At 42.8% G+C, this 27673-nt stretch overlaps 1 protein-coding gene and 1 long non-coding RNA gene across 3 annotated transcripts in view; both read left to right on the top strand.

The window, feature by feature from the left end:
• mfn2 (mitofusin 2) overlaps positions 1–2999 on the top strand; it is a 28493-nt gene extending 25494 nt beyond the window's left edge. For both annotated transcript variants that reach the window (XM_084184828.1, XM_084184829.1), the window contains exon 18: positions 872–2999. In XM_084184828.1, coding sequence (XP_084040954.1) covers positions 872–941 — 70 coding nt within the window. In that variant the 3' untranslated portion in view covers positions 942–2999. The remainder of the gene's footprint in view (positions 1–871) is intronic.
• A 2389-nt stretch (positions 3000–5388) lies between these two features.
• LOC311147972 overlaps positions 5389–27673 on the top strand; it is a 63472-nt gene continuing 41187 nt past the window's right edge. Inside the window, exon 1 of the long non-coding RNA XR_014614843.1 lies at positions 5389–5604. This is a non-coding gene — a long non-coding RNA (uncharacterized lncRNA). The remainder of the gene's footprint in view (positions 5605–27673) is intronic.

Here is a 27673-nt window from a genome sequence, read left to right as displayed (position 1 = left end):
ATAGTAAAGGAAACAAATTATTGAGCATAACTGCACTGATCAAAAATATAAACGACATGTAAAGTGCTGGTCCCATGTTTCACGAGCTGAAATAAAAGATCCCAGAAATGTTCCATACGCACAAAAAGCTTATTTCTCTAAAATTGTGCACAAATTTGTTTACATCCCTGTTAGTGAGCATTTTATCCTTTTGTCAAGATAATCCATCCACCTGACAGGTGTGGCATATCATGCTGATTAAACAGCATGATCATTACATAGGTGCACCTTGTGCTGGGGACAATAAAAGGCCACTCCTAAAATGTGCCGTTTTGTCACACAACACAATGACAGATGTCTCAAGTTTGAGGGAGTGTGCAATTGGCATGCTGATTGCAAGAATGTCCACCAGAGCAGTTTCCAGATAATTAAATGTTAATTAAAAGTAGTTTTAGAGAATTTGGCAGTACGTCCAACCGGCTTCACAACCGCAGACCACGTAACTACGCCAGCCCAGGACCTCCACATCTGGCTTCTTCACCTGCGGGATTGTCAGAAGGGGGGGGGGGGGGGGCTGAGGAGTATTTCTGTCTGTAATAATGCCCTTTTGTGGGGAAAAACTCATTCTGATTGGCTGCGCCCCTGCCCAGTCATGTAAAATCCATAGATTAGGGCCTAATTAAGTTTTTTCAATTGACTGATTTTCTTATATGAGCTGTAACGCAGCAAAATCTTTGAAATTGTTGCAAGTTGCGATTTTATATTTTTGTTCAGTATACTTGTGAGGTATTAAAGTACCATCTGTTTTCATTGAAGACAAGGCACTACTACTGTCTTGATGGTGTGTACCTATCTCTGTACCTGAGTATGGTGTTGTCTTGTCCCCTGGCAGGAATAAGGCTGGCTGGCTGGACAGTGAGTTGAACATGTTCACCCAGCAGTACTTGCAGCAGGGCCGGTAGAAATGGTCACCGACCGACCGTGAGATGAACCGTGGAGAGAACGTCGACCGCGAAAAGACCAAGACTATCCTGTGTTAACCAGAGGGAGAGAGTCCTTGCTACCTAGACAATGGGGTCGGGGTCAATTCGGTTTTCAATGTGGTCAAATCAGGAAGTGAACTTAAATTAAATGGATGAATTTGAAAATGTTACATTGTTTCGATGAGGATTTTTCAGTTCAGGATAAAAAAAAGAAAAAAAAAGTGGAATGGCTTGAAAATGAATTGACGCCCAACCCTGCTAGACACGCACGTCCCCTCAAATCATTCACTATCTCCTTTGGGACATTTTAGAATATTTTTTGCGCTAGTATTAATTTAAAGATAACATCTTTTATCAGTGCATTTTATAGAAGAGGAATTTATTTGATACCAAATACAGCCATACAATATGTTGTCATGCATTGCAAAAGAGGTTGCATATTGTTTTTGTGTACTTGATTTGACGTTACATGCCTTTCAACACGGAAGATGATTAAGTGCCACCCTGAAATAATGGCAATCTGAAGGAAGTTATGAAAAACAAAACCTTTGTTGTTGTAAATACCTGGGAACATCCAAAAGTGCAGCAGAAATGCAAAATGATTTATTCCTATAAGCTTACTGCACACGGTGTGGTGGTAACTCCAGTCTATATTCTGACTATGAAATGACACTGGCTATATGAAACAGAGTAGACAAGCATTCTAGGTGATGGAGAGGCTAGTCCGTTCTAAATGCACTCGCATGCCTTGGGGTCATGCACTATATTATGTCATGCTTTCTTTGATTGGTCCTCGGCTCCATGTAAATCAATGTTGGACAGAGTGGATCACGCTCTGTCCGAGCTGTTGCCTGTAGCAATTCAGCGATCATGGTTGAGAAGCCGTAGCTGTTTAGACTACTTATTTAGTGGTAAGACACTCGTTGGGTGTGTGTGTGTGTGTGTGGTCCAAGACCCTGAGCTTTTACATCATAGCAACTCTAAAGGATCGTTCAAGTGGAAACGTCACCATTATTTATCATGATCAAATCTCTGCACCCCAAAGCCTTGCCCCGTAATAGGTGAGATTTTAGATTGAGAAAGGTACTTGTTATGTTGGCATATTCCTTTTTAATATGGTATTCAGGCAGTAGCACTATCATTGAAAAGCTTATTTATGACTTGTAACTGTCTCTCAAAACCTTAATGTCTCTGATTAGTGTGTCACTAATGGCAGTTGTCCTTCAGGTGTATGTATGGCTATGTGTTTGCGTTGGATCGGGGTCGTGCCAAGGCAGTTGGAAAGTGGTCTGAAAAGTTCAGAATGAAAATGTGCACTTTATACTTTGCTGCTTCTGTTTTGTTTATTTTTTGTACTTGACAATTTGGCTTTTAGTTTCTTTTTTCCCCTAGTTACAAAGCCAGAAAGCAAATACAATGTTGGATAGACGTTTTGAGGTAGATTGTAATGTGTGCATGCAGTGACTGTTGTAATTTGTTGTCTTGTTAACCATTAATGTAAAAATATAAAGTTAAGTGTATTAAAAAGTGCATTAAAGAAGTGCTAATTAAGAAGAATGAAATGTGTATGGAGAAGGTGTTAATTTTATTTTGCTTAACCCTTCGAGTTGAAGGGACCTGCCTTATGGAGAAATCAGTGACTTGTATTGATTAACATTAGTTTCAGCTCAGGGGAGCATAATTGAATACACAGGATAATGACATTTACAGTCCAATTTGCTCCTTTGCTTTAAGATAAATTTATATTATTGGCTGTAAATCACAGTAATGAGTCCCCTTGCACCTGTCAAGAGCTGCATATGGAAATATAAGGCTTAATTAAAGAACTATAGGATTTAAAGTGATTCAAGATAACTTATTTAAATTGCTGTTGAACATAATATAGAACCTTTTTTTTTAAACCAAATGTTAGTATACCAGATAAAATATTATATACTGTGAGTACTACATATGTACACTGAACAAAAATATAAACGCTACATGTAAAGTGTTGGTCCCATGTTTCATGAGCTGAAATAAAAGATCCCAGAAATTTTCCATATGCACAAAAAGCTTATTTCTCTCACATTTTGTGCACAAATTTGTTTGCATCCCTGTTAATGAGCATTTCTACTTTGCCAAGATAATCCATCCACCTGACAGGTGTGGCATATCAAGAAGCTGATTGAACAGCATGATCATTACACAGGTACACCTTGTTCTGGGGAGAATAAAAGGCCACTCTAAAATGAGCAGTTATGTCACACAACACAATGCCACAGATGTCTCAAGTTTGCAGGGAGCGTGCAATTGGCATGTTGACTACAGGAATGTCCCCCAAAGCTGTTGCCAGTGAATTGAGTGTTCAATTCTCTACTATAAGCCGCCTCCAACATCATTTTAGAGAATTTGGCAGTACGTCCAACCCGCCTCACAACCGCAGACAACGTGTAACCACGCCAGCCCAGGACCTCCACATCCAGCTTCTTCACCTGTGGGATCGTCTGAGTGCAGCCACCCAGGCAGCTGATGAAACTGAGGAGTATTTCTGTCTGTAATAAAACCCTTTTGTGGGGAAAAACTAATTTTGATTGGCTGGGCCTGGCTCCCCAGTGGCTGGGCCTATGCCCACCAATGACTGTGCCCTTGCCCAGTCATGTGAAATCCATAGATTAGGGCCTAATGAATTTATTACAATTGACTGATTTCCTTATAGGAACTGTTAACTCAGCCCCCTGTAGCTCAGTTGGTAGAGCATGGCGTTTACAACGGCAGGGTTGTGGGTTCGATTCCCACGGGGGGCCAGTATGAAAAATGTATGCACTCACTAACTGTAAGTCGCTCTGGATAAGAGCTTCTGCTAAATGACAAAAATGTAAAATCGTTGAAATTATTGCATGTTGCGTTTATATTTTTGTTCAGTATAAATTGTAGGACTGACTGGCCATTCACTTGAGCACCTAATAAATGAATAATAATAATAATAATATGCCATTTAGCAGACGCTTTTATCCAAAGCGACTTACAGTCATGCGTGCATACATTTTTGTTTTGTTTTTGTGTATGGGTGGTCCCGGGGATCGAACCCACTACCTTAGCGTTACAAGCGCCGTGCTCTACCAGCTGAGCTACAGAGGACCACGAATGTGACCTTTGTCTCATCAAACCTCAGTATAGCTGCCACTTTCCAGAATCTCTTAGTTGGTCTAATAGTTAGTTCAAACAGAGTGTAATAACCACTGTCTACTTCACCTTTACAGTATATCAAGCCAAGTAAGTCAAGCGCTCGATGGCTATGGCATCAGTTCCCTGTGGCTGGGGCACCAACAACAGAGCATTTCTCTTGGTGTCATAACCCTAATTATTGTCCTGCCCATTACCTGAAATGCTCCCATTTATAACCATGATATTCCACTGTTCAAACAGTAATTAAGTCAGTAATGAACAGAGAACCACTGTGCCTCTATGATCCCCAGACTCATTTGCATGTTAATTATCATTAGTGGTGGGGGAAACAAGCCCTAACAGCTAAATTAGCAACTTAATCATTCTCTCCACCAACATTTCTCTCAAATTTGAAGTGTTGGCTGTAAGCCACGGGAATGTATTAAATCAGATTAGGGTTTTACTACCTTTGTTGCCATCGTTTTGGATGGCTCTGAGGTCAACATTATTAAATGTAATTTCCCCATAGTTCATTCTCTATAAGCTATATCTCTTAATTGTGCTTTGGTGCAAATCACCTTTAATGTATTTCAATGAAAAGACTCACAACCTTTGACAAATTTGCATTTAAGTAATGGTAGTCTGAAAATAAAGAATACAGCATATACTGTCTCTATTATATCTAAGCCAACAAGGTCTGAGTGTGTGGAAAGTTATAGAACTCTACTTTCTACAGAAATTACTGGATCGTTTAGATTTTTTATATGTCTGTATATGTAAAAGTGTAAAATAGTATGCATATATATTGCTGTACAACCCTTTAGTTTCAGTCTTGATTTTTTACAATTTATTTTCAATGCTCTATGGCGATGCGTGGTCCACACTTACCAGAGGAGGGCGACAAAATATAGTTTTTGGTCACTACACTTCCTCTGTCTGAGAGAGGAGCAATATGTGTCCAACTGAAAAACCTATATTTAAATGTCATATATTGATCATTTTGATTATGGTAAACATCAATATGCCATTTGCGTAGAGCAGGCTACTCTTTTTAGGATTAAAACCTAACTTTCAAAGTACAGACATTTCAAATAACATGAGGGGCAAAATTGTTGGTTATAAGATTAAATTCAATCTGTCAAATATATTTATAGAATATTATATTAATAGGCTGTTAGTATTTTTTATTTAAGGACGCAGGCCTGTATTAATCATGCGTAATGACGTAAAGCAGGTAATCATATTTTAGTAAAACAGGCAAGCACTGACGAGGAACCACGACTTTAGCAACATGTTATCAACGGGCTATTTGAACGATCCATGACCATTAAATTACAAATGTCTGTTTACAAGTCAGTGACCGTAGTAGTAGGTCATTTATAAAATCTCGGTGGATTTGTGGGGACTGGGGATAATTGAAGTTTCCAATTAATGAAAATACGCTTAAATGACAACGAAAACCCTTTGCGCGAGACCGAATCGACAAGCACCAGACAGGGTGAGTAATGATTTTTATTTTATCGTTAGATTGAATTTTGGTGTAATTTCGAAACCTACATTTAAATAGGTTTATCGCTAATTCAATTTTATTAACTCTGCTTATATTGGATAGTTCAGTCAGGTCGTTATCCCTTTTCAATTGTAGTAGGGGCACTAACCCTAGTCTGGCTTTATGGGACCTTTTTAGGCCTATCCACCAAATGTTCACGCTCTCCTGTAGATTAGAACAATTAGGCTATCAATATGACAATTCACACAGATTGTAGTGGTTGAGTTTCTCCCATTCACTTTTGTTGAGTGGGCCAGGTCCAACCCCATAACAACTGGGGTCAAGGCCTATTAATTAGTCAGATTCCGTTGCAAAACGTTTCCGTTTACTCTAGGAACCAAATTGAAGTAAACAGAGTAACCGAAACGGGTCGGGACCCACCTGAATTTGGCCAATAGAAACTCTCGTTTTTGTTGCAAAGCGTTTTCCAAATGTACCTATGTCCCTCCCCGTTTCGTTTTGTTTGCTTCCGTTTAATACACGTTTTGCAACAGAATTGGCGTAATGAATACACCCCTGGTAGGTCCCTCCCCGTTCTGTTTCCTCTGTTTGATTCCGTTTGGTTCCAAGAGTAAATGATAAACCCGGACTATTTGGCTACCCGGACTATTTGCACTGCCCCCCCACCCCATCCTTTTTACGCTGCTGCTACTCTGTTAATTATTTATGCATAGTCACTTTAACTCTACCCACATGTACATATTACCTCAACTACCTCAACTAGCCGGTGCCCCCGCACATTGACTCTGCAACGGTACCCCCCTGTATATATAGCCTCCCTACTGTCACTTTATTTTACTTCTGCTCTTTTTTCTCTCAACACTTTTTTTGTTGTTGTTGTTACTTTTTTTGTAAAAAATAAATGCACTGTTGGTTAAGGGCTGTAAGTAAGCATTTCACTGTAATGTCTGCACCTGTTGTATTCGGCGCATGTGACCAATAAAATTTGATTTGATTTGATAAACAGTTTCCGTTGGGTTTGCAACGGAAACCGTTTACGCCAAAGACCAGAGTTTCTATTGGACAATGTAGGTAGGTCCCTCCCTGTTTGTTTATATTTGTGTCTGCTTGGTTCCTAAAGTAAACGGTAAATGATTTCCGTTGCAAAACGTTTTGCATCGGAATCCAATTAATGAATACACCCATATATAACCCTGTGCATTTACTGTAGGCCTAGGCCCTACTTTAAAGGGACAATCTGTGGGTGCTACATCCATTTTTGGACTTATAAATTAATGATATGTATCCATTGATTCTTGAAGAATATAACTTATAAAAATGCCACATAAGCTTAGTTCAACTGTTGTACCCTCATCAGAACTCAAAATATGAGCTTTGTTTTACTCTGTTTGTGAACAAAGTAAATGTAAACAAACACTGTATAGCCTCAGCATGATTAAAACTATCATTCTGATACACTACATGGCCAAATGTATGTGGACACCCCTTCAAATTAGTGGATTTGGCTATTTCAGCCATACCTGTTGCTGACAGGTGTATAAAATCGAACACACAGCCATGCAATCTTCATAGACAAACATTGGAAGTAGAATGGTCCGTACTGAAGAGCTCAGTGACTTTCAACGTGGCACCGTCATAGAATGCCACCTTTCCAACAAGTCAGTTCGTCAAATTTCTGCCCTGCTAGAGCTGCCCCGGTCAACTGTAAGTGCTGTTATTGTTAAGTGGAAACATCTAGGAGCAAGTGTTAGGCCACACAAGCTCACAGAACAGGACCTTTGAGTGCTGAAGCGCATAGCGCGTAAAGATCGTCTGACCTTGGTTGCAACACTCACTACCAAGTTCCAAACTGCCTCTGGAAGTAACATAACTTTTCTTCGGGAGCTTCATGAAATGGGTTTCCATGGCCGAGCAGCTGCACAGAAGCCTAAGATCACCATGTACAATGCCTAGTGTCAGATGGAGTGGTGTAAAGCTCACCACCATTGGAAACGTGTTCTCTGGAGTGATGAATTACGCTTCACCAGCTGGCAGTCCAACGGACAAATCTGGGTTTGGCGGATGCCAGGAGAACGCTACCTGCCCGAATGCATAGTGCCAACTGTAAAGTTTGGTGGAGGAATAATGGTCTGGGGCTGTTTTTCTTGGTTCGGGCTAGGCCCCTTAGTTCCAATGAAGGGAAATCCTAACGCTACAGCATACAATTACATTCTAGACGATTCTGTGCTTCCAACTTTGTGTCAACAGTTTGGGGAAGTCCCTTTCCTGTTTCAGCATGCATGACAATGCCCCCATGCACAAAGCGAGGTCCGTACGGAAATGGTTTGTCGAGATCGGTGTGCAACAACTTGACTGGCCTGCACAGAGCCCTGACCTCAACCCCATCGAACACCTTTGGGATGAATTGGAACGCTGACTGCGAGCCAGGCCTAATCGCCCAACATCAGTGCCCAACCTCACTAATGCTCTTGTGGCTGAATGGAAGCCCCCGCAGCAATGTTCCAACATCTAGTGGAAAACCTAGAGTGGAGGCTGTTATAGCAGCAAAGGGGAGACCAACTCCATATTAATGCCCATGATTTTGAAATGAGACTTTAGACAAGCAGGTGTCCACATACTTTTGGTCATGTAGTGTATCATGGATGCTCTCTCCTTGTATCCATCGCACTGTTTAGGAATTTAAGTGGTTACATTTCTCCAGCCCCATCCCTCAGCTTAATGCCGAAACCGTGGCGGGGAAACACTTTATTGTTTCAGCTGCAGATTATCCCTTTGAATATGACTTTATAGGAGATTGCATGTTATGGCATGAAAGTGAAACCAATGTAATGATGCATGTAAACCTTACACATGCACACTTATCACATTACATAAATGTCAGATGCCTGTGTTCACATGTCAGCAGATAAGAAGCTTTGAGGGTGATAACAGAAAAATGTCAATTTTATTCACATTCATGTTTGATTTGTGACATCTGTCAAAACTAAAGCAACTACACAGATGTCAAGCTGAATACATGAAAAAGGAATGCCTTTACAGAAGCTTAGAGGTCTGTGTTGATATTATGCGCTTTCTCTGAGGCGAACTCTCGAGTCATAACAATGGCATAGCTTTGGACACCAGCAGGTGTGAGGCTTCCCATCCGGACGCTAAACCTTACATGCAGTAATGTTGAACAAATGCCACCTTTTGGCTTCTCCCAAGCTGAGCGGAGATGTTTTTTTGGCACTCCTCTCTTCGTGCTGCAGAATTCCTGTGGCTCTGCTGCTCTGCTCTGACCTGGCTCCATCTGTTGGCGTGTTCAGGGGTTGAAGGGCAGAGTGTGTGTCACATGTTTTTGGCCTGATTAGATGATGCCTCCCATCACATGGAGAAAGTCCCATGGAGAAAGTGAGATGGACATGGTGAAGGACTATGTGGGTACAGGCCTAGGTAGACATGTAGGTCTGCCCATAAACCAAGTTAAAATGGTTTAACCTATGCTATGTGGGGTATCAAAGTGCCAGCATCAGAAAAACTCTGCAAGGTTTATTTTATTGGTGTAAAATATTCTCTATAAATTGATACAATATCTGGATCATGGTGTGGTATCATAACCATGAACAGCAAATCCCCGTCCGTTATGAGCATTAGCTGCAACTCCATGCAATACCAGTAGCCTTATAGGTGTCATAGGGTGCTCTTGATTGGACTGAACCGAGTATCAGCCCGTCATGTGACCAGCAGGGATGCTGCTGGGAAATGGAGTTTGGATGTGATGCCGTTAGTAGTGGTGCACGGGTTAGTTTGTTCACCCGTACCTGCCCACAATGGCTAATAACCAACCCATCCGCAACCGCCCGACTATATGTGATAATCTGAAGCTACAGTCAGACGGCGGAACGATATTTTGACCGGGGGTGCAGGATTATTTTTGCCTGATTTAGATAAGCTATGTTTCTGCTTATCATTTCTGACATTTTGCCTATTTGTTAGTCAACTTGTCTATAATTAGAAACATGCAGCATCTCTTCTGTCATATGTTGCCCTAGAATAATAAATAAACCCTTACTCACTAGAATGTCATAAATCAATAGAATGAGTGCTTCAATCTAGTTGACATCGGTAAAGTTTTGTCATCTCTGTTTCTTTCGTGGAGCAAAGACGTTTAGGGACTGGGGAGAAAATGCAATAACAAAAAAATTATGGGAAAGATTTTCTGTGTAAAATGTCCAAATGACATCAGTTTGACTGGTTGTAAGGAAATAGAAAGCGGTGAAAATGACCCAACCTGTTTCTGATAAGATTTCAGTTCGGGTTGGATGCATATTCTATGTGGTTGAAATGCTATCAGCTTTTATGATGTTGATGAATATAGCACCTCTACAGATGTTATCTAACTGCCGTTCGGATTCTCTCAAGATGCTGAAAGAAATAAATCACATTTCTCTGCTCCAGTTCCCGAGTAAAAATGTAGCCTACAATTGGTGTATCATTTTACTGCAAGAAATGCTTCATTCTGCAGGATTTAATATTAAGGCTATGTGAGAGGTTATAGAGAGGTTATAGACCTACAGCCATCTGAACAATAGGCTACAGTTCCCTTGACGTGCCAGAGGCCTATTTGAAGTCCCCGACATGTGACTGTCGAATTTGTATAGCGCCTCACAATCATCACACATAACATAGCCGGCACTGCTATCATCCTCTTTTACCACTTCATTAAATCTTTCCCAAACTTTTCTGGCCCTCCCTTCTCTTCATTTTCAACTCTACATTTTGCAGCTTTTCTCTTATTGAATTAAACTCAGACTTTGCCCTTTTTGCCTCTGTGGATCGACGTGAACTTTTTTCTGCCTGTTCCCAAAAGCATTTGGCGATTGGTGTGTAGGCTACAGTTAGGTCAGGGTTTCCCAAACTATGTCCTGGAGACCACAAGGGGTGCAAGTTTTGGTTATTTCCCTAGGACTACACAGCTGATTCAAATAATCAACTAATCATCAAGCTTTGATTATTTGAAACAGCTGTGTAGTGCTAGGGCAAAAACCAAAAACGTGCACCCCTTGTGGTCTCCAGGACATAGTTTGGGAAACGCTGAGTTATGCCCTAAAGCTTAGGCTTACGCGCTAATGCCAGATAGCCTAAAATAATGAAAGAAAATCCTCAATGTAGCCTATAGATCTCAATTGCACTAGAATGAAAACTTTACCTTAAAAATATTCATAAATGTTTCTCTTATTTCAACCTGCTCGCTACCCACCGGCCCTTCATCCACACAATATTTCATGGCCCTAAAGCTGCCCTCCCCGCGGATTTAACCGGGTGGATTGTGGGTTACGAGTCAACCCGCGCATCACTAGTCGTTACATACAGCAGCTGTGTCAATGCATGTGAATGATTATTTTTGAGCCATGGAGAGGTGCTGAGAAACATGACAGCAGTGACGTCATGCCAGGCCTGGTCCTCCAGTCCCCTTTACCCCTGCACCCTGGGTGTGCTAGTCACCTTATCATCATCATCATCATCATCATCATCTCATTCACTTAACACCTTTTTGAATGAATGGAGCCACATTGGTCATGTTTTGCTAGTCACATTGAATACATTCACTTGTCCCTTGACTTTGTGCCGTTTTCTCGAGTATATTGGCTGTTGAGATCCCATTGTTATAATTTAGTAATTTGTCATTCCCATTTGAAGTTTTATTTGGCTTTTACATGCGCCCATGTAATTCCACTTTTTAGTTCTTGTTTCATTATTTTTTATACGACCCTACCACTCAGTACGTCTGATCTTTATTCGTTTCAGTCCGGAGCACTTGGCTCTCTGCAGCATTCTGCTGTTCTCACTTTGATCTAATGATCCATCTGTCATAGAGCAGGGGTTTGGTAGCTGTGCTCAGTCCTTTTTACAACCAGGACCTGGTGCAGCAGACACACTTCCCTTAACATCACCTCACTGGAAACGGACACATCAGCACACAGACGTCAGTCAGACAAAGGGAAAAAGTGGAGGAATTATGGGAATACGAGGGGCACGGCACTAACGCACTCACTATGATAGGCGGGTGAGAAAGGCTTTATCGACGTGGGCCTCGCCAGCACAGGCTGCTGATGTCATCATGGCCCAGTGTGTGTGTGATGGGGCGGACTTCTTCCCGTGTGGGCACCGGGGACAAAGTGCCCTTTATGCGGCGTGCCGAGCTCCAAGGCAGACACATTGTTCAGCAGTAAAACATTCTGTAACCAAAACCACATGTTCCAGAGTGGAGGACAGACAGACGCAGGCAGGCCCCTACAGTATGCTCCACAGAGCAGAGGGGAGCTGTTGCCCTATCTGGGACTGTGGGGCTCGTTGACTCCAGTGCCACACTCTTGTTAGACATTGTACATTTCATATGGATCAGGAAACGAAAATGAAGAAACGATTGTCTCGGCATCAATGACGTGTAGACAAAAATCACACTTTTGGCTCAACACATTTTAAGTACAATTGATGTTTAACGCAGAATGTTTTGACATGTAAAATATGTATTATTTTTAACAGAAGCCTGGCATTTTTGCCACAATGAGTTTGGATTATTAACAGAATGTTACACTTCCTAGACTGTTGTATTTTTCAGAGGATTTAAGCGTCAGTGCAAAGTGTTGTTGGTTCTGCCTTTCGTAGATGCGTGTCTTTTACATGAACATTAACATGGAACGTTATTTCCAGTGAAACCAATGTAATGATGCATGTAAACTTTACACATGCACACGCAGCAAGGCCATACCCCTTCATCTGTAATATAAGGTCTGGACAAATGTTGCAAATCAAATCGTGTTGATTTACAAGCGACGATCTCAATGCCACATTACGTCTCGGAGTGTAAATGACCTTGTGACCTTTGAATTCTCTGATGCACTTCCCAGCTCCAGCCAAACCAAAACACTTCCTATAATTCACCAAAATATCATTCGACAACAGTCCATTTGACAAACAGCAAAAATTAAAGTGGGCAGGATAATTTTGCTTCAATGTACAACTTTTTAGGCTATTCTTCAATGTCAGCTAGCATATTGATATGACCAATGCATATAAGATCATCATGCATCAGTTAGCCATTTAAAAGTCAAAGTTAACACAACAAAAGTGTATATAGAGCATCTCCCATCACTTGTAACAGTTTTAAATGGCCTGGTTTGAGACTAGACAAATTCCTAAATGCTCGGGATCAACAGGGCAAGGTATATTATGTAGAGGTAGTCATCTGTCCTCTGGGAACAAGCCTACAGTTTCTGTTGAAGCACGAGTCTCACTGCTTGACATCCTCTGTTCCCGCTCACTTCCCATGTGCAGATCTGAGGTCAGAGGCAATTAGCCTAAATGCAAATGTTCTGATTTAAATTCCTACCTCTTTTTTTCTGTCTTCTTACTGTTCACATAAAGTATATGTAGGCAATTTATTGAGGCATGAATATTTGACCTATTCAGTAATGTCGGATGTTAGTAGATTAAACTAGAATTTATTGATTATAATCTTAATGCAAGTTGATTTTAAATGTCCTTTGCACAGTATCGCAAGTTCAGCTATTCCTCCTATCCTCTAAAAGTTTCTCAGTGGTCATATCATCTTAGCTGTTGTAGGCTGTATTGGCCTGAAGAGCGATCCTGGTTCCTCTCTCCCGGTCTCATAACCTGTGCCATTACCAGGTCACCAGAATGGCAGATTATTAGCAGAGCTGCTGCTTGTGCTTAACGGCCGCTGTCTTAACTACCAGCACAATTCTGCTTGTGGTGTTTTTCCTCGTAAAACTGACGTGCTGAGAAATCCCTAAAAGCGAATGGTTAGCTGCTGTTCCATGATGGGCTCAGTCAAATAAAGGGTTTAACAATGATTCCCCTCACAGAGGGTCGCCTGGCCAGGTAGATGCACAATACACAGATGAACAACTTAAATCCAAGTGTTCAGTAAATGCGAGGTGGCCCCCGTTCTCAAGATGCCCGGCTTTAAAATGCCAGTGACTCTGCAGGAGGTCAGCCCTAATTAAAGGGACAGCGCGGCACATTAGTCATGCATGGAGTTACAGTCAAGCAGATAACAAAATTTAGATCAGTCTGGCCCCGGGTGGCGGCTGAACCCCTGACCCCCTTTTTGCGGCCCACTCGTGTTTACCTTAGTTGAGCTGCCTGCCTGCCTGCTTTCGCTTGAGCAGGGGACTAAACAGTTTCTCATTTCCTCCCTCTCTCGTTCTCTCCCCCCCCCTCTCTCTCTCCACAGTGAAACAGGCTCTCTGAGCTCTATCTGTTCTCAGAGGGCACCTCCACCCCAACAGGCCTGTCCGCATAATAACAACAACAGAAATCACTGAGCTTCCTCTTCTTTGACATGGCAGTGCACCTCCGAGGAGGGGAGATGAGGGTAGGTCTTCCAGTGCATGTATACACTGCGCTATGGGGAGAGAGGGAGTGTCTACCGGTATTTTTGTTTGGATGTCCGATTATTTGCTTGTGGATACTGGATAGTTACAGGATTGTTAATTACTCCCCCCAGGTGTCAAAAGTATTGAGATTCTTGCAGTAGTGCAGTTGTCTGTACTCCAGCTTTGATAACAATCTAATTCTAGCCCTAAACCAATTCTGTGACACTTTAGGGTCTGGGAATGACAATGAAAATTCAGGTTGAATTTGAACTTGTTGTGTTATGGAGTTCAGCAGTGTTTTGACAGAAGATGACCTTGATATGTACAGTAGATGTGTGTGCAGTAAGCATTTCTCTAGCTTGTGTGGTCTGAACGCCAGTTCTACAGGTCTGGTCCATGTTTAGAAAATCAGATACTAGAAACAACCTCCAACTAAACGTTCTTGGAAACCTTGGCTTGAGTTGTGTGATATCCTCATAATTGATATTCATCTAGGAAGTACATGCAGGTCCACGATAGCCTAGTCCCATACTATATGTGCTATAGCCAATTCTTCCAGTATGGGACAAGGCTAGGTCTATGAACAGACTAGTTGAAATTCAGTCAAAGGTGTGTGTTATCTGCGGTATAGTGTGATCTAGCCTGACAGAATACTCTCCATCCCTAATGAATATTTGGTTATCATTGTGCATTTTGAAACTATTTGACCAAGACTGGGATTGGGTTTGTCTTTGTCTGGCAGTCTGTGTCTAGGGCCATGTTTGTGTTAGTTTCAGATCCTCTGAGAGCCCATTGTTTCGAGACCTCACAGGTTACCACTAATCCAATCTCAGATGGCTGTCTCAGCTCAGGACCTTTAGCCATGCTCTGGGGATTGACAGGGGCTGGCCGGGGGTTGAAAAGTCACAGCCTTGTTTCATTACAGGGGGAATGCACGGCTATCACCGACGATATATCCCGATGTCCGACCCCTGCCCGCTCCGTGTTTGGAATCCAGATATTCAAATCCCCACCAGAAGGAATCTCTATCCAAATAGAAAATGGATTTGGGTCTCTTCTCCCTCTCGTCCCAAAGCCCTTAAGCACTTTCCCCCTCTCGTGTGTTTCTCCTTCACTTTGCCAGTGACATACCTCCCAGCCGGTTCTCCATCCAACCTAAACACGGGAGATCCTCTCCTGCTATTACTTACACCGCACTGCAGCCTCCCTCCTCAACACCAGCCCCCCTCCACCCCCCACCCCCACCCCCACCCCCGCTGCCCCAAACCCCACTTCCATATTCCGAATTGCCAATCCCAATCTAATTTATGGAATATTTTGGAGGTAACTGTATACGCTGGCGATAACATCTCCAGGCCCCCGTGACGGACAGGAACTAGGCAGCGCGCGGTTAATAACATAAACTGCTGAAAAAGGGCCCGGGCCGGTGCGCTAGCTGGCAGAGGAGCAGGCTGGAGCAGGAGGGGAGAGAGGGAGAGGGTACTGCGGAGGAGACCCAGTGTGCCGGGGTAATTGAGACCATGTGAGCCTCCCCCAGTGGAGGGATTAAAGAAGAAACGGAACTCTCTCAGCCCAGAGATGGCTTTCAATTAGATGCGCCCAGGGCAAGGGAGGTTTTTGGAGAGGGGGAAACCTGGCCAAAGATTGGAGAGAGGAGTGAGAGGTGAAAGAGGGAGGGCATGTTGCATTCCACCCCCCCCCCCCCATGTCCAACCTGGACTTGGGATACTGGGGTCGTGTCTGAGTGGGGTTAATGGAAGGCAATGGGCTGCCCTGCTCTGCCTGACAACCGCCCACCAGACCGATGGCAAGGGAGTGGAAGAAGTTGTCAGGCCAAAAATATATCCATTTAGAGAACATGCCATATAAAAGGCTGTATGCTTTTGGAGGGGGAGGCTAGGACTAATGGATACTAGCTTGTGTCAGTGTGGCTTCACATGGCCCACTTAAACATAATCAGTGATGGCACGTTCACATTTGTGCTGGGTTTCCATGCCAGCCTTATGATGCGGTTTTCAATCTGAAAACCAAGAATAGAACTAACGTGGGTTGGAGGCACTGGAACATTTCATTAATGTCACTTGGGCATGTTACAGGCAAGCTGACCAATGTACAATCTCCAACAGATCAGAATGTATGGTACATCTGTCGTATGTTCACACTTTAGGTGACTGCCGTATAACACCTTTATGTTGACATTTGTACCAAAATAGCTTTACGTTCTTCATTGACTTCTAAATGGAACATCACCATTTATTGTAGAAGTTGTGCAAGACGGGTCATTCATTCAAAAAGTAAAATAATTGGGTATGATGATGACCCCACCCTGCTTTAAACCAAAGCAGTTGGAACAATGTAGCCAGAGAAGGCAGGCCCTGGGTAAAAATTAGAATGTTGAATGTGGCCATGGAAAGTGATGCGTGGCCTTTTACACAAAAAATAAAAAAAAACATGGGACAAATTAAATCTTACCTAGCGAGTCTGTCGCAGCAACAGATCATCAGTTATAGTGTCTGACATGGATGATTGATATGTATGGAACCCTCCTATGTATGGTGTAAACCCAGCTTCACAAAGAATCACTTCATTCTGCCCCAACATATCCAGTGGGGCACCTTTTGTACATGCCACTACGCGGACCACTCCAGTGTTTAGGTTCTTGTTGGTCAGCGAAGCAAAAGCCCTAATTGTTTAGACTTTGCTGTTTTATTTTCACAATCTTTTTTTTAACCTATCCATTAAAAATAGAGATCTCGCTGTTATGCTTTCAGCATCATTTAGCTTAAACTGTGGGATTAGTGTATGCATGCGGCTTAATTCCTGTACTGGACCCCGAGTCTATAGCTGACGCAGGCAGGCATTTTGTGTATTACCTCATTTTCTAAAGGTCATACAGTGAGGGGAAAAAGTATTTGATCCCCTGCTGATTTTGTACGTTTTCCCACTGACAAAGACATGATCAGTCTATAATTTTAATGGTAGGTTTATTTGAACAGTGAGAGACAGAATATCAACAAAAAAATCCAGAAAAACGCATGTCAAAAATGCTATAAATTGATTTGCATTTTAATGAGGGAAATAAGTATTTGACCCATGACTTAGTACTTGGTGGCAAAACCCTTGTTGGCAATCACAGAGGTCAGACGTTTCTTGTAGTTGGCCACCAGGTTTGCACACATCTCAGGAGGGATTTTGTTCCACTCCTCTTTGCAGATCTTCTCCAAGTCATTAAGGTTTCGAGGCTGACGTTTGGCAACTCGAACCTTCAGCTCCCTCCACAGATTTTCTATGGGATTAAGGTCTGGAGACTGGCTAGGCCACTCCAGGACCTTAATGTGCTTCTTCTTGAGCCACTCCTTTGTTGCCTTGGCCGTGTGTTTTGGGTCATTGTCATGCTGGAATACCCATCCACAACCCATTTTCAATGCCCTGGCTGAGGGAAGGAGGTTCTCACCCAAGATTTGACGGTACATGGCCCCGTCCATCGTCCCTTTGATGCGGTGATGTTGTCCTGTCCCCTTAGCAGAAAAACACCCCCAAAGCATAATGTTTCCACCTTCATGTTTGATGGTGGGGATGGTGTTCTTGGGGTCATAGGCAGCATTCCTCCTCCTCCAAACACGGCGAGTTGAGTTGATGCCAAAGCGCTCCATTTTGGTCACATCTGACCACAACACTTTCATCCAGTTCTCCTCTGAATCATTCATATGTTCATTGGCAAACTTCAGATGGGCATGTATATGTGCTTTCTTGAGCAGGGGGACCTTGCGGGCGCTGCAGGATTTCAGTCCTTCACGGCGTAGTGTGTTACCAATTGTTTTCTTGGTGACTATGATCCCAGCTGCCTTGAGATCATTGACAAGATCCTCCCGTGTAGTTCTGGGCTGATTCATCACCGTTCTCATGATCATTGCAACTCCACGAGGTGAGATCTTGCATGGAGCCCCAGGCCGAGGGAGATTGACAGTTCTTTTGTGTTTCTTCCATTTGCGAATAATCGCACCAAATGTTGTGACCTTCTCACCAAGCTGCTTGGCGATGATCTTGTAGCCCACTCCATCCTTGTGTAGGTCTACAATCTTGTCCCTGACATCCTTGGAGAGCTCTTTGGTCTTGGCCATGGTGGAGAGTTTGGAATCTGATTGATTGATTGCTTCTGCGGACAGGTGTCTTTTATACAGGTAACAAGCTGAGATTAGGAGCACTCCCTTTAAGAGTGTGCTCCTAATCTCAGCTCGTTACCTGTATAAAAGACACCTGGGAGCCAGAAATCTTTCTGATTGAGAGGGGGGGAAAATACTTATTTCCCTCATTAAAATGCAAATCTATTTATAACATTTTTGACATGCGTTTTCCTGGATTTTTTTGTTGTTATTCTGTCTCTCACTGTTCAAATAAACCTACAATTAAAATTATAGACTGATCATTTCTTTGTCAGTAGGCAAACGTACAAAATCAGCAGGGGATCAAATACTTTGTTCCCTCACTGTACATTTACAAAAGCCCCTCGTAAAACATTCTCTAAATATGGGTTTGGCTATTTAAAAGCCCATATTTAATGGTTATCTTTGCCCTAAACCTAATTTTTTAAAGATAGATTTCATGTTAATAAAGGCACAATCTGTCATTTCAACAGCCTGACCCTGCCACTTTGTTTGGTTAGCTGAGGGAGGGGCTGGGGAAATGTAACCACTCTCAAACTTGGACAAATATGACAGTCCATCCACTTTATATAGTAGTGGAGGACAGACAGACGCAGGCAGGCCCCTACAGTATGCTCCACAGAGCAGAGGGGAGCTGTTGCCCTATCTGGGACTGTGGGGCTCGTTGACTCCAGTGCCACACTCTTGTTAGACATTGTACATTTCATATGGATCAGGAAACGAAAATGAAGAACCGATTGTCTCGGCATCAATGACGTGTAGACAAAAATCACACTTTTGGCTCAACACATTTTAAGTACAATTGATGTTTAACGCTGAATGTATTAAAGCAATAATTGTGTTGTTAAACAACCGTGAATGCACTGTCTGAATGTAAGTTGCTCTGTATAAGAACGTCTGCTAAATAACTTAAATGTATGTTTATAAGTTACGCTCTTCAAGAATCAATGGGTATCTATCATTACTTGGAAAGACCATTGAACAGAAATTTGACAGATTATCATCAGTGTTTTGTTAGATCAAAGTAAAGGCATGTATGGTATTACACTGTACGGTATTACACACTGACATCTATCATATTGACACTGTATTAAATTGTACGCTACAGTTATCAGTACCAAATGTAATTGACTGTATGTATGTTCAAGTCACCCCCTACTCTCCCCGAGCTGAAACGAGAAGTCTGGAGTTGTAAGTGTACTGGGTGAAAGGGCAGGGTCATTGCCAACCCCTATGAGGTAATTATGTCTTTGTGTTTATAGAATGTTGACTCACTATACTTTGTCTCTCTCTGTCTTGCACTCCATCTCGCCCCCCTCCCTCTTTCCCACTCCCACTCTCCCTCCTCCCTTCCCCCTTCTGTTCTTCGCACCAGCCGTCTCCCTCTGGGAAGAGCTGCCTGAGATGTTGACTTGGCCATACATCTCTGTCAAAATCTCTATGAATAAATTAACCTTTTAAAGATTAGTGCACCCTAATACCTCAGGGTTTTTGCACACAGAATAAACACGGAGAAAGGTTGTTTTTTTTTTAAGCATCACGAAGTTGGGTGTGTACCATGAATTGAGAATTTAAGGCACAATCCCCGTATTTCTTTTTTATTGCATTTGTACAGTGCCTTCATACTCCTTGACTTATTCCAAATGTATTACATTTATATTTGTTCTCACCCATCTACACACAATACCCCATAATGACAGTGAAAACATGTTTTTAGACATTTTTAAAATGTATTGAGAATTAAATCCAGATATCTCATTTACATAAGTATTCACACCCCTGAGTCAAAACTTTGTAGAACACCTTTGGAGGCGATTACAGCTTTGAGTTGTCTTTGGTATGTCTGTCAGCTTTGCACATCTGGATTTGGGGATTTTCTCCCATTCTTCCTTGCAGCTCTATTAAGTTGGATGGGGAGCGGCTGTGAACAGCAATCTTCAAGTCTTTCCACAGATTTTCAATGGGATTCAAGTAAGGACTTTCACATTCTTGTTCTGAAGCCATTCCAGCGTTGCTTTGGCTGTATGTTTGGGGTCATTGTCCTTTTGGAACATAACTCTTCATCCCAGTCTAAGGTCATTTGTACTCTGAAGCAGGTTCTCATCAAGGATTTGGCTCCATTCATTGTTCACTCTATCCTTACCAGTCACTCAGTCCCTGCCTCTGAAAAGCATCCCCATAGCATGATGCTGCCACCACCGTGCTTGACGGTAGGGATGGTATTAGTTGGGGGATGAGCTGTGCCTGGTTTTCTCCAGACATAGTGCTTTGCATTCAGGCCAAAGAGTTACATTTTTGTCTCATCAGACCACAGAATCTTTTGCCTTATGCTCTGTCTTTCATGTGCCTTTTTGCAAACTCCAGGCGTGCTGTCGTGCCTTTTTCTCAGGAGTGGCTTCTGTCTGGCCACTCTCCAATAAAGCCCAGATTGGTGAAGTGCTGTGGAGACTGTTGTCCTTCTGGCAGGTTATTTCATCTTAGCCAAGTAACTCTGTAGCTCTGTCAGAGTGGTCATTAGTTTCTTGGTCACCTCCCTGACCAAGGTCCTTCTTGCCCGGTTGCTTAGTTTGGGTAGAGTCTGGGTAGTTCCATATTTTTTCAATTTCCCAATGATGAATACCACTTTTCCCTTGGAAACTTTCAACACTCTAAACATTGTTACAGTGCCTTGCAAAAGTATTCATCCCCTTTGGCGTTTTTCCTATTTTGTTGCATTACAACCTGTAATTTTAAATGATTTTTATTTGGATTTCATTTAATGGACATACACAAAATAGTCCAAATTGGTGAAGTGAAATGAAAAAAATTACTTGTTTCAAAGAATTCTACAAAATAAATAACGGAAAAGTGGTGCGTGCATATGTATTCACCCCCTTTGCTATGAAGCCCCTAAATAAGATCTGGTGCAACCAATTACCTTCAGAAGTCACATAATTAGTTAGATTGCACACAGGTGGACTTTATTTAAGTGTCACATGATCTGTCACATGATCTCAGTGTATATATACACCTGGTCTGAAAGGCCCCAGAGTCTGCAACACCACTAAGCAAGGGGCATCACCAAGCACGCGGCACCATGAAGACCAAGGAGCTCTCCAAACAGGTCAGGGACAAAGTTGTGGAGAAGTACAGATCAGGGTTGGGTTATAAAAAAATATCCGAAACTTTGAACATCCCACGGAGCACCATTAAATCCATTATAAAAAAATTGAAAGAATATGGCACCACAACAAACCTGCCAAGAGAGGGCCGCCCACCAAAACACATGGACCAGGCAAGGAGGGCATTAATCAGAGAGGCAACAAAGAGACAACCCTGAAGGAGCTGCAAAGCTCCACAGCAGAGATTGGAGTATCTGTCCATAGGACCATTTTAAGCCGTACACTCCACAGAGCTGGGCTTTACGGAAGAGTGTCCAGAAAAAAGCCATTGCTTAAAGAAAAAAATAAGCAAACACGTTTGGTGTTCTCCAAAAGGCATGTGGGAGACTCCCCAAACATATGGAAGAAGGTACTCTGGTCAGATGAGACTAAAATTGAGCTTTTTGGCCATCAAGGAAAACCCTGTGTCTGGTGCAAACCCAACACCTCTCATCACCCCAAGAACACCATCCCCACAGTGAAGCATGGTGGTGGCAGCATCATGCTGTGGGGATGTTTTTCATTGGCAGGGACTGGGAAACTGGTCAGAATTGAAGGAATGATGGATGGCGCTAAATACAGGGAAATTCTTGAGGGAAACCTGTTTCAGTCTTCCAGAGATTTGAGACTGGGACGGAGGTTCACCTTCCAGCAAGACAATGACCCTAAGCATACTGCTAAAGCAACACTCGAGTGGTTTAAGGGGAAACATTTAATGTCTTGGAATGGCCTAGTCGAAGCCCAGACCTCAATACAATTGAGAATCTGTGGTATGACTTAAAGATTGCTGTACACCAGCGGAACCCATCCAACTTGAAGGAGCTGGAGCAGTTTTGCCTTGAAGAATGGGCAAAAATCCCAGTGGCTAGATGTGCCAAGCTTATAGAGACATACCCCAAGAGACTTGCAGCTGTAATTGCTGCAAAAGGTGGCTCTACAAAGTATTGACTTTAGGGGGGTGAATAGCTATGCACGCTCAAGTTTTCTGTTTTGTTTGGTATTATTTCTTGTTTTTTTCACACACAAAAATATTTTGCATCTTCAAAGTGGTAGGCATGTTGTGTAAATCAAATTATACAAACCCCCAAAAAATCCATTTAAATTCCAGGGTGAAAGGCAGCAAAATAGGAAAAATGCCAAGGGGGATGAATACTTTCGCAAGCCACTGTATATACCCTTCCCCAGATATCACAATTCTCTGAGATCTATGGACAGTTCCTTGGACTTCATGGTATGGTTTCTACTCTGACATGTACTGTCAACTGTGGGACCTTAGATAGACAGGTGTGTTTCTTTCTAAATCATGTCCAAACAATTGAATTGGCCACAGGTGGACTCCAAGTTGTAGTGACATCTCAAGGATGGTCAAAGGAAATTGGATGCACATGAGCTCAATTTGGAGTGTCATAGCAAAGGGGTGTGGATACGTATGTAAATTCGATTTCTGAATTTCATTTTCAATACATTTCAGTAGCGGTGCATGGGTAAAATCACTGAGGGAGCCAAGCCAGGAATAATGGCCATATTACAACCTATGTGTTCTATAACCTGTTAGTTCATATCCCTTGTAACTGTGATATATAGGCCTAAGGCCAAGACAATAAGAAGACAGTGACAGAATAAATTAAATAAAGTGGGAGAAAATTGCTAATTATACTCAATCTTTGACATAAAGTAAAAATGTTTCTGTAGAAATATTGCCTTTCTGTGAGGGTTCACTGTAAAGTTACAGCATTTTTACATCTAACAGCAGTGACAACATTTACATTTACATTTACGTCATTTAGCAGACGCTCTTATCCAGAGCGACTTACAAATTGGTGCATTCACCTTATAGCCAGTGGGATAACCACTTTACAATTCTTTTTTTTCTTTTTTTTTTCTTTTTTTTTGGGGGGGGGGGGGGGGGGGGTTAGAAGGATTACTTTATCCTATCCCAGGTGTTCCTTAAAGAGGTGGGGTTTCAAATATATCCGGAAGGTGGTGAGTGACTCCGCTATCCTGGCGTCGTGAGGGAGCTTGTTCCACCATTGGGGTGCCAGAGCAGCGAACAGTTTTGACTGGGCTGAGCGGGAACTGTGCTTCAGCAGAGGTAGGGGAGCCAGCAGGCCAGAGGTGGATGAACGCAATGCCCTCGTTTGGGTGTAGGGACTGATCAGAGCCTGAAGGTACGGAGGTGCCGTTCCCCTCACAGCTCCGTAGGCAAGCACCATGGTCTTGTAGCAGATGCGAGCTTCAACTGGAAGCCAGTGTAGTGTGCGGAGGAGCGGGGTGATGTGAGAGAACTTGGGAAGGTTGAACACCAGACGGGCTGCGGCATTCTGGATGAGTTGTAGGGGTTTAATGGCACAGGCAGGGAGCCCAGCCAACAGCGAGTTGCAGTAATCCAGACGGGAGATGACAAGTGCCTGGATTAGGACCTGTGCCGCTTCCTGTGTAAGGCAGGGTCGTACTCTCCGAATGTTGTAGAGCATGAACCTACAGGATCGGGTCACCGCCTTGATGTTAGCGGAGAACGACAGGGTGTTGTCCAGGGTCACGCCAAGGCTCTTCGCACTCTGGAAGGAGGACACAACGGAGTTGTCAACCGTGATGGCGAGATCATGGAACGGGCAGTCCTTCCCCGGGAGGAAGAGCAGCTCCGTCTTGCCAAGGTTCAGCTTGAGGTGGTGATCCGTCATCCATACTGATATGTCTGCCAGACATGCAGAGATGCGATTCGCCAATCTGTGACCCTCAATCCCCCTCCTCTGCATAATTTGACCCTATACCACTACCTCCCATTTTCCAATTGTTCCCAATTTCCATTTATTCTTGAAATAGGCCAACACCAGATTGAGATCTGGTTTAAAACTCTTGTCAGACCCACTGCACTGTTAGACCATAAATGTGTGTATTCTTTTTTTTTTAAAGTAGGGGATAAAAAATAAATTAAAAAAATTACCATTAATTCTAGTGATGTGCAGGTTATTCATAACCCGCAGTCCTCCGGTTATATCAATGGGGCGGACGGGTTTAGGGTCATTAAATATTGTGTGGATTAAGTTAATGTCGATCCACAGAGGCAAAAACAACAATTTCGGAGTTTAATTCAATAAGAGAAAAGCTGCGAAATGTAGAGTTGAAAATGAAGAGAAGGGAGGGCCAGAAAAGTCATGTTTGGGAAAGATTTGGTGAAGTGGTAAAAGAGGATGATATTAGTGCCGGCTATGTTATGTGTGATTGTGAGGGTGCTATATAAATTCGATAGTCACAAGATGGGGACTTCAAATAGGCCTCTGGCACGTCAAGGGAATTGTAGCCTATTGTTCGGATGGGTTATGGAAACTGAAATCTGGACAGTGACTGTAGGTCTATAACCTCACACATAGCCTTAATATTAACTCCTGCAGAATTAAGCATTTCTTGCAGTAAAATGAAACACCAATTGTAGGCTACATTTTGACTCGGGAACAGGAGTGGAGAAAAACATTTTCAGCATCTTGAGAGAATGTGAATGCGCAGTTAGCACCTCTACAGACGGTATCAATCTTCATCAGCATCATAAAAGCTGATAGTATTTCAACCACATACAATACGCATCCAAGCCGAACTGAAATTTTATGAGAAACATGTTGGGTCATTTTCACAGCTTTCTATTTCCTTATAGACATTTTTTCGTTGTCTCTGACTGTAGCCTACAGTGCATTTTCTATATCAGCGGCTTAAGGTCGGGTGCGGGCCTCATTTTCACTTTATCCCAAATAGTCAGGCGGTTGTGGATGGGTTGATAGCAATTGCGGGCGGGTGCTGGTGAACAAACAGCTAATTCATTCATGAAAAGGAAAAAAAAAGGATATAGCTAAAGCCACGTCTTTTCAAATCTTATTTAGTTAAAAAGCCATATGTAGGTGTAGGCCTACTCACTGTTACACTGTTTTGGGTATTGGGTATACACTGGGCTCCACAATCTATTTGAATAATTTGAATCAAGCTGGTCTGGGAATTACTTTTACTTACTTATGCATTCAATTTACACCATAGGAAGCAAGTAATTATTGGCAGCTTGACAAAGTATCAGTGATTCTTTGGCAGAAAAAAGGCCACTTTTTTTGTTTGTGCTTAAAAAATAAAAATAAAGGGAGGAATCAGATTTTATAGACAATTTAAACCTTTCAGTTGTACCAGTTTAAACATGTTTCCTACAATCTGTTTCAACACAGCTCTGGGAGATTGTCCAGTTTTAAGAGGGAGACTTTCTTGTTGTTCCTTTTATTAAAACCTGCCTAAAGCAGGGAGCACTTGGACTCACTGAAGCCTTTTCCAATGACTGGGCTTATTTAGAGTAAGAACTGCACCTGGAGCTTCTCCAAGCACCCTTAGGCGCAGAGACTGAATATACTATATGTGACTGTGGCTGCTTTTATGGCATGCTCGGTGCCGAAGAAGGACTAGATATGTTTTTCGTCATTGTTTTAGGAACATGAAGGATTACGCCTTGTTGAACACATTTTTTATTTTATTTTTACCCAGACAACAGTGGTCTCTTGTTGGTGATTGGACCAGGACTATCCACCTTGTTTTTTCAAACAAATCATGATAATTATGAAGAGCAGGTTTTAGGTTGAAATTCCTCCTTGAAAAATAAATTGTTCATGACTGGGAGAATATGACATGTATTGGCTATGTCACTGGTTTTGGGTTTCACTCTCAGAGCAGGCAGAGGCGTCTCCTGGACTTCCTGACTCCTAGCTTGTGCCAACTCATGTACTGGAGGTTTTTCCCCTTACATTTATTTTAGGGGGGGGGCGGGGGGGGGGTGTTTCAGAGGAGGGGGTTGGGAGTTAAACGAGAGGTTTTCCCTCCCGCCAGTCCCCCTGGTCCCGAGTCTCCCCTGTTCGACCTCATCGCTCAATCTTCGTTTAGCCCTGACATGTTTTAGCCAAGAACTCCGGGCTAATTTATGTCTGTAAAGACACGTTTGGCAGAGGGGAGCTTCCAGTAAAGGCCACTGCCTGAGCCACTGACCCATCCTGCAGGGGAGAGTGGCTAATTTGATTAATTTTAGAAGACTGAGGAAGCAGCACTGTTTGCATTACTGCAGAACTCTCCACTGTGCTGTGCCATCTTGGAGAAATTGGGATTTTCCAAATGTTCTTGGGGATGTTTTTCAGAAGCTGTTGAACTTTCGACGGCGGCAGTTTGGTAGTTTTTAACCTTTGCCATAATCCCTGACGGCAGACCAAAATGTGACTCCGTTATATAGTGGAACATCCTCTTATGTCATAAAGCCTGACACTGCGGTGCACAGTGCAATTATCAGAGCCGGCCCCCAGAAAAGCTCTCGGTGCCCTTTTTAGATTTATGTGAAGAATTCACATGCATAATGGTGAAGTTGAAGTCATTAAACTGTCAAAGTTCAGCAGCAGAGAGTTAGTCTGTCTCACACACCGCGGTCCCTCTTGCTCCCTGGGTCTGCAGAAGCTTAGCTGAGATACCTTATTAACTGTGGCCGCCCCAGTGCTGGTGAGAGCAGAGGGTTGAGGCTGGGATGGGTAACCTGGCCCTGTAGAGCCACAGTCACCACAAGTGTACAATGTACAGTAATACAATTTTGGCTGTCTATATGTTCTGGATCAAGACAATAATTAGTCATACTATGTATGTAGCTCTTGCTGGAGTTGTTGTTAAAGATCGCTGGCCCTGACTTAGACCTCCATGCAGTGTCCTCTTCCAGATAGTCAGGACTGAGGCACTTACTCTTCTGTCTCAATAGGAGGCTCCAGAGCCCACTGAATGCCCTCTCCTCGCCCCAAACGGTGACTGCTGCTTGCCTGTCGGACAACCCAGTGCAGCAGCAGTCAACATATGGAAATGCTTGATTTGATATAGTGTCATTTTACATTGTAGAAATGAGTACATGTATCCCTCTCCCCCTCTACCCTGAACCACAGAGTGTGAAATGCAATGCAGGGTTACTACCAGTGTTCAAAATAAAAATTATTAAACCATTATCTACTGACACAAGGAGGTTGTGGATCGGAGGTCTGGAGTATGTGGGCTTAAACCATAAATCGTCGTTGTCGCCCCCCCCCCCGTCCCCGTCCCCCCGTCTCGGTGAACATGTTGCGACACTGATAAGACAGTTGGATAGCTCTCATGTCTTGTATGCTTTTACATAGACCAGAGGTGAAGAATGTTTCCTGCCCACACTCTGTACATTGTGTGTAGTGTCTCCAAGACTCGTACTACCACAGGGTGTATGTTGACACCGGAGAGATGTCTTATTTGTTGTCAGTTAGGGGAAGTCAGAAAACCATTTACACCCACACTGTTACATCGCTGACTTAACATTTTAAGTTTTTGAATTGTGTCTAATCTAACTAGGTAAACA

This window comes from Coregonus lavaretus (genome assembly GCF_964263955.1).
Source record: "Coregonus lavaretus genome assembly, chromosome: 20".
Lineage (NCBI taxonomy): Eukaryota > Metazoa > Chordata > Actinopteri > Salmoniformes > Salmonidae > Coregonus > Coregonus lavaretus.
The sequence above is the reverse complement of the archived record's forward strand: the minus strand, read 5'-3'. Positions and strand labels throughout refer to the sequence as shown.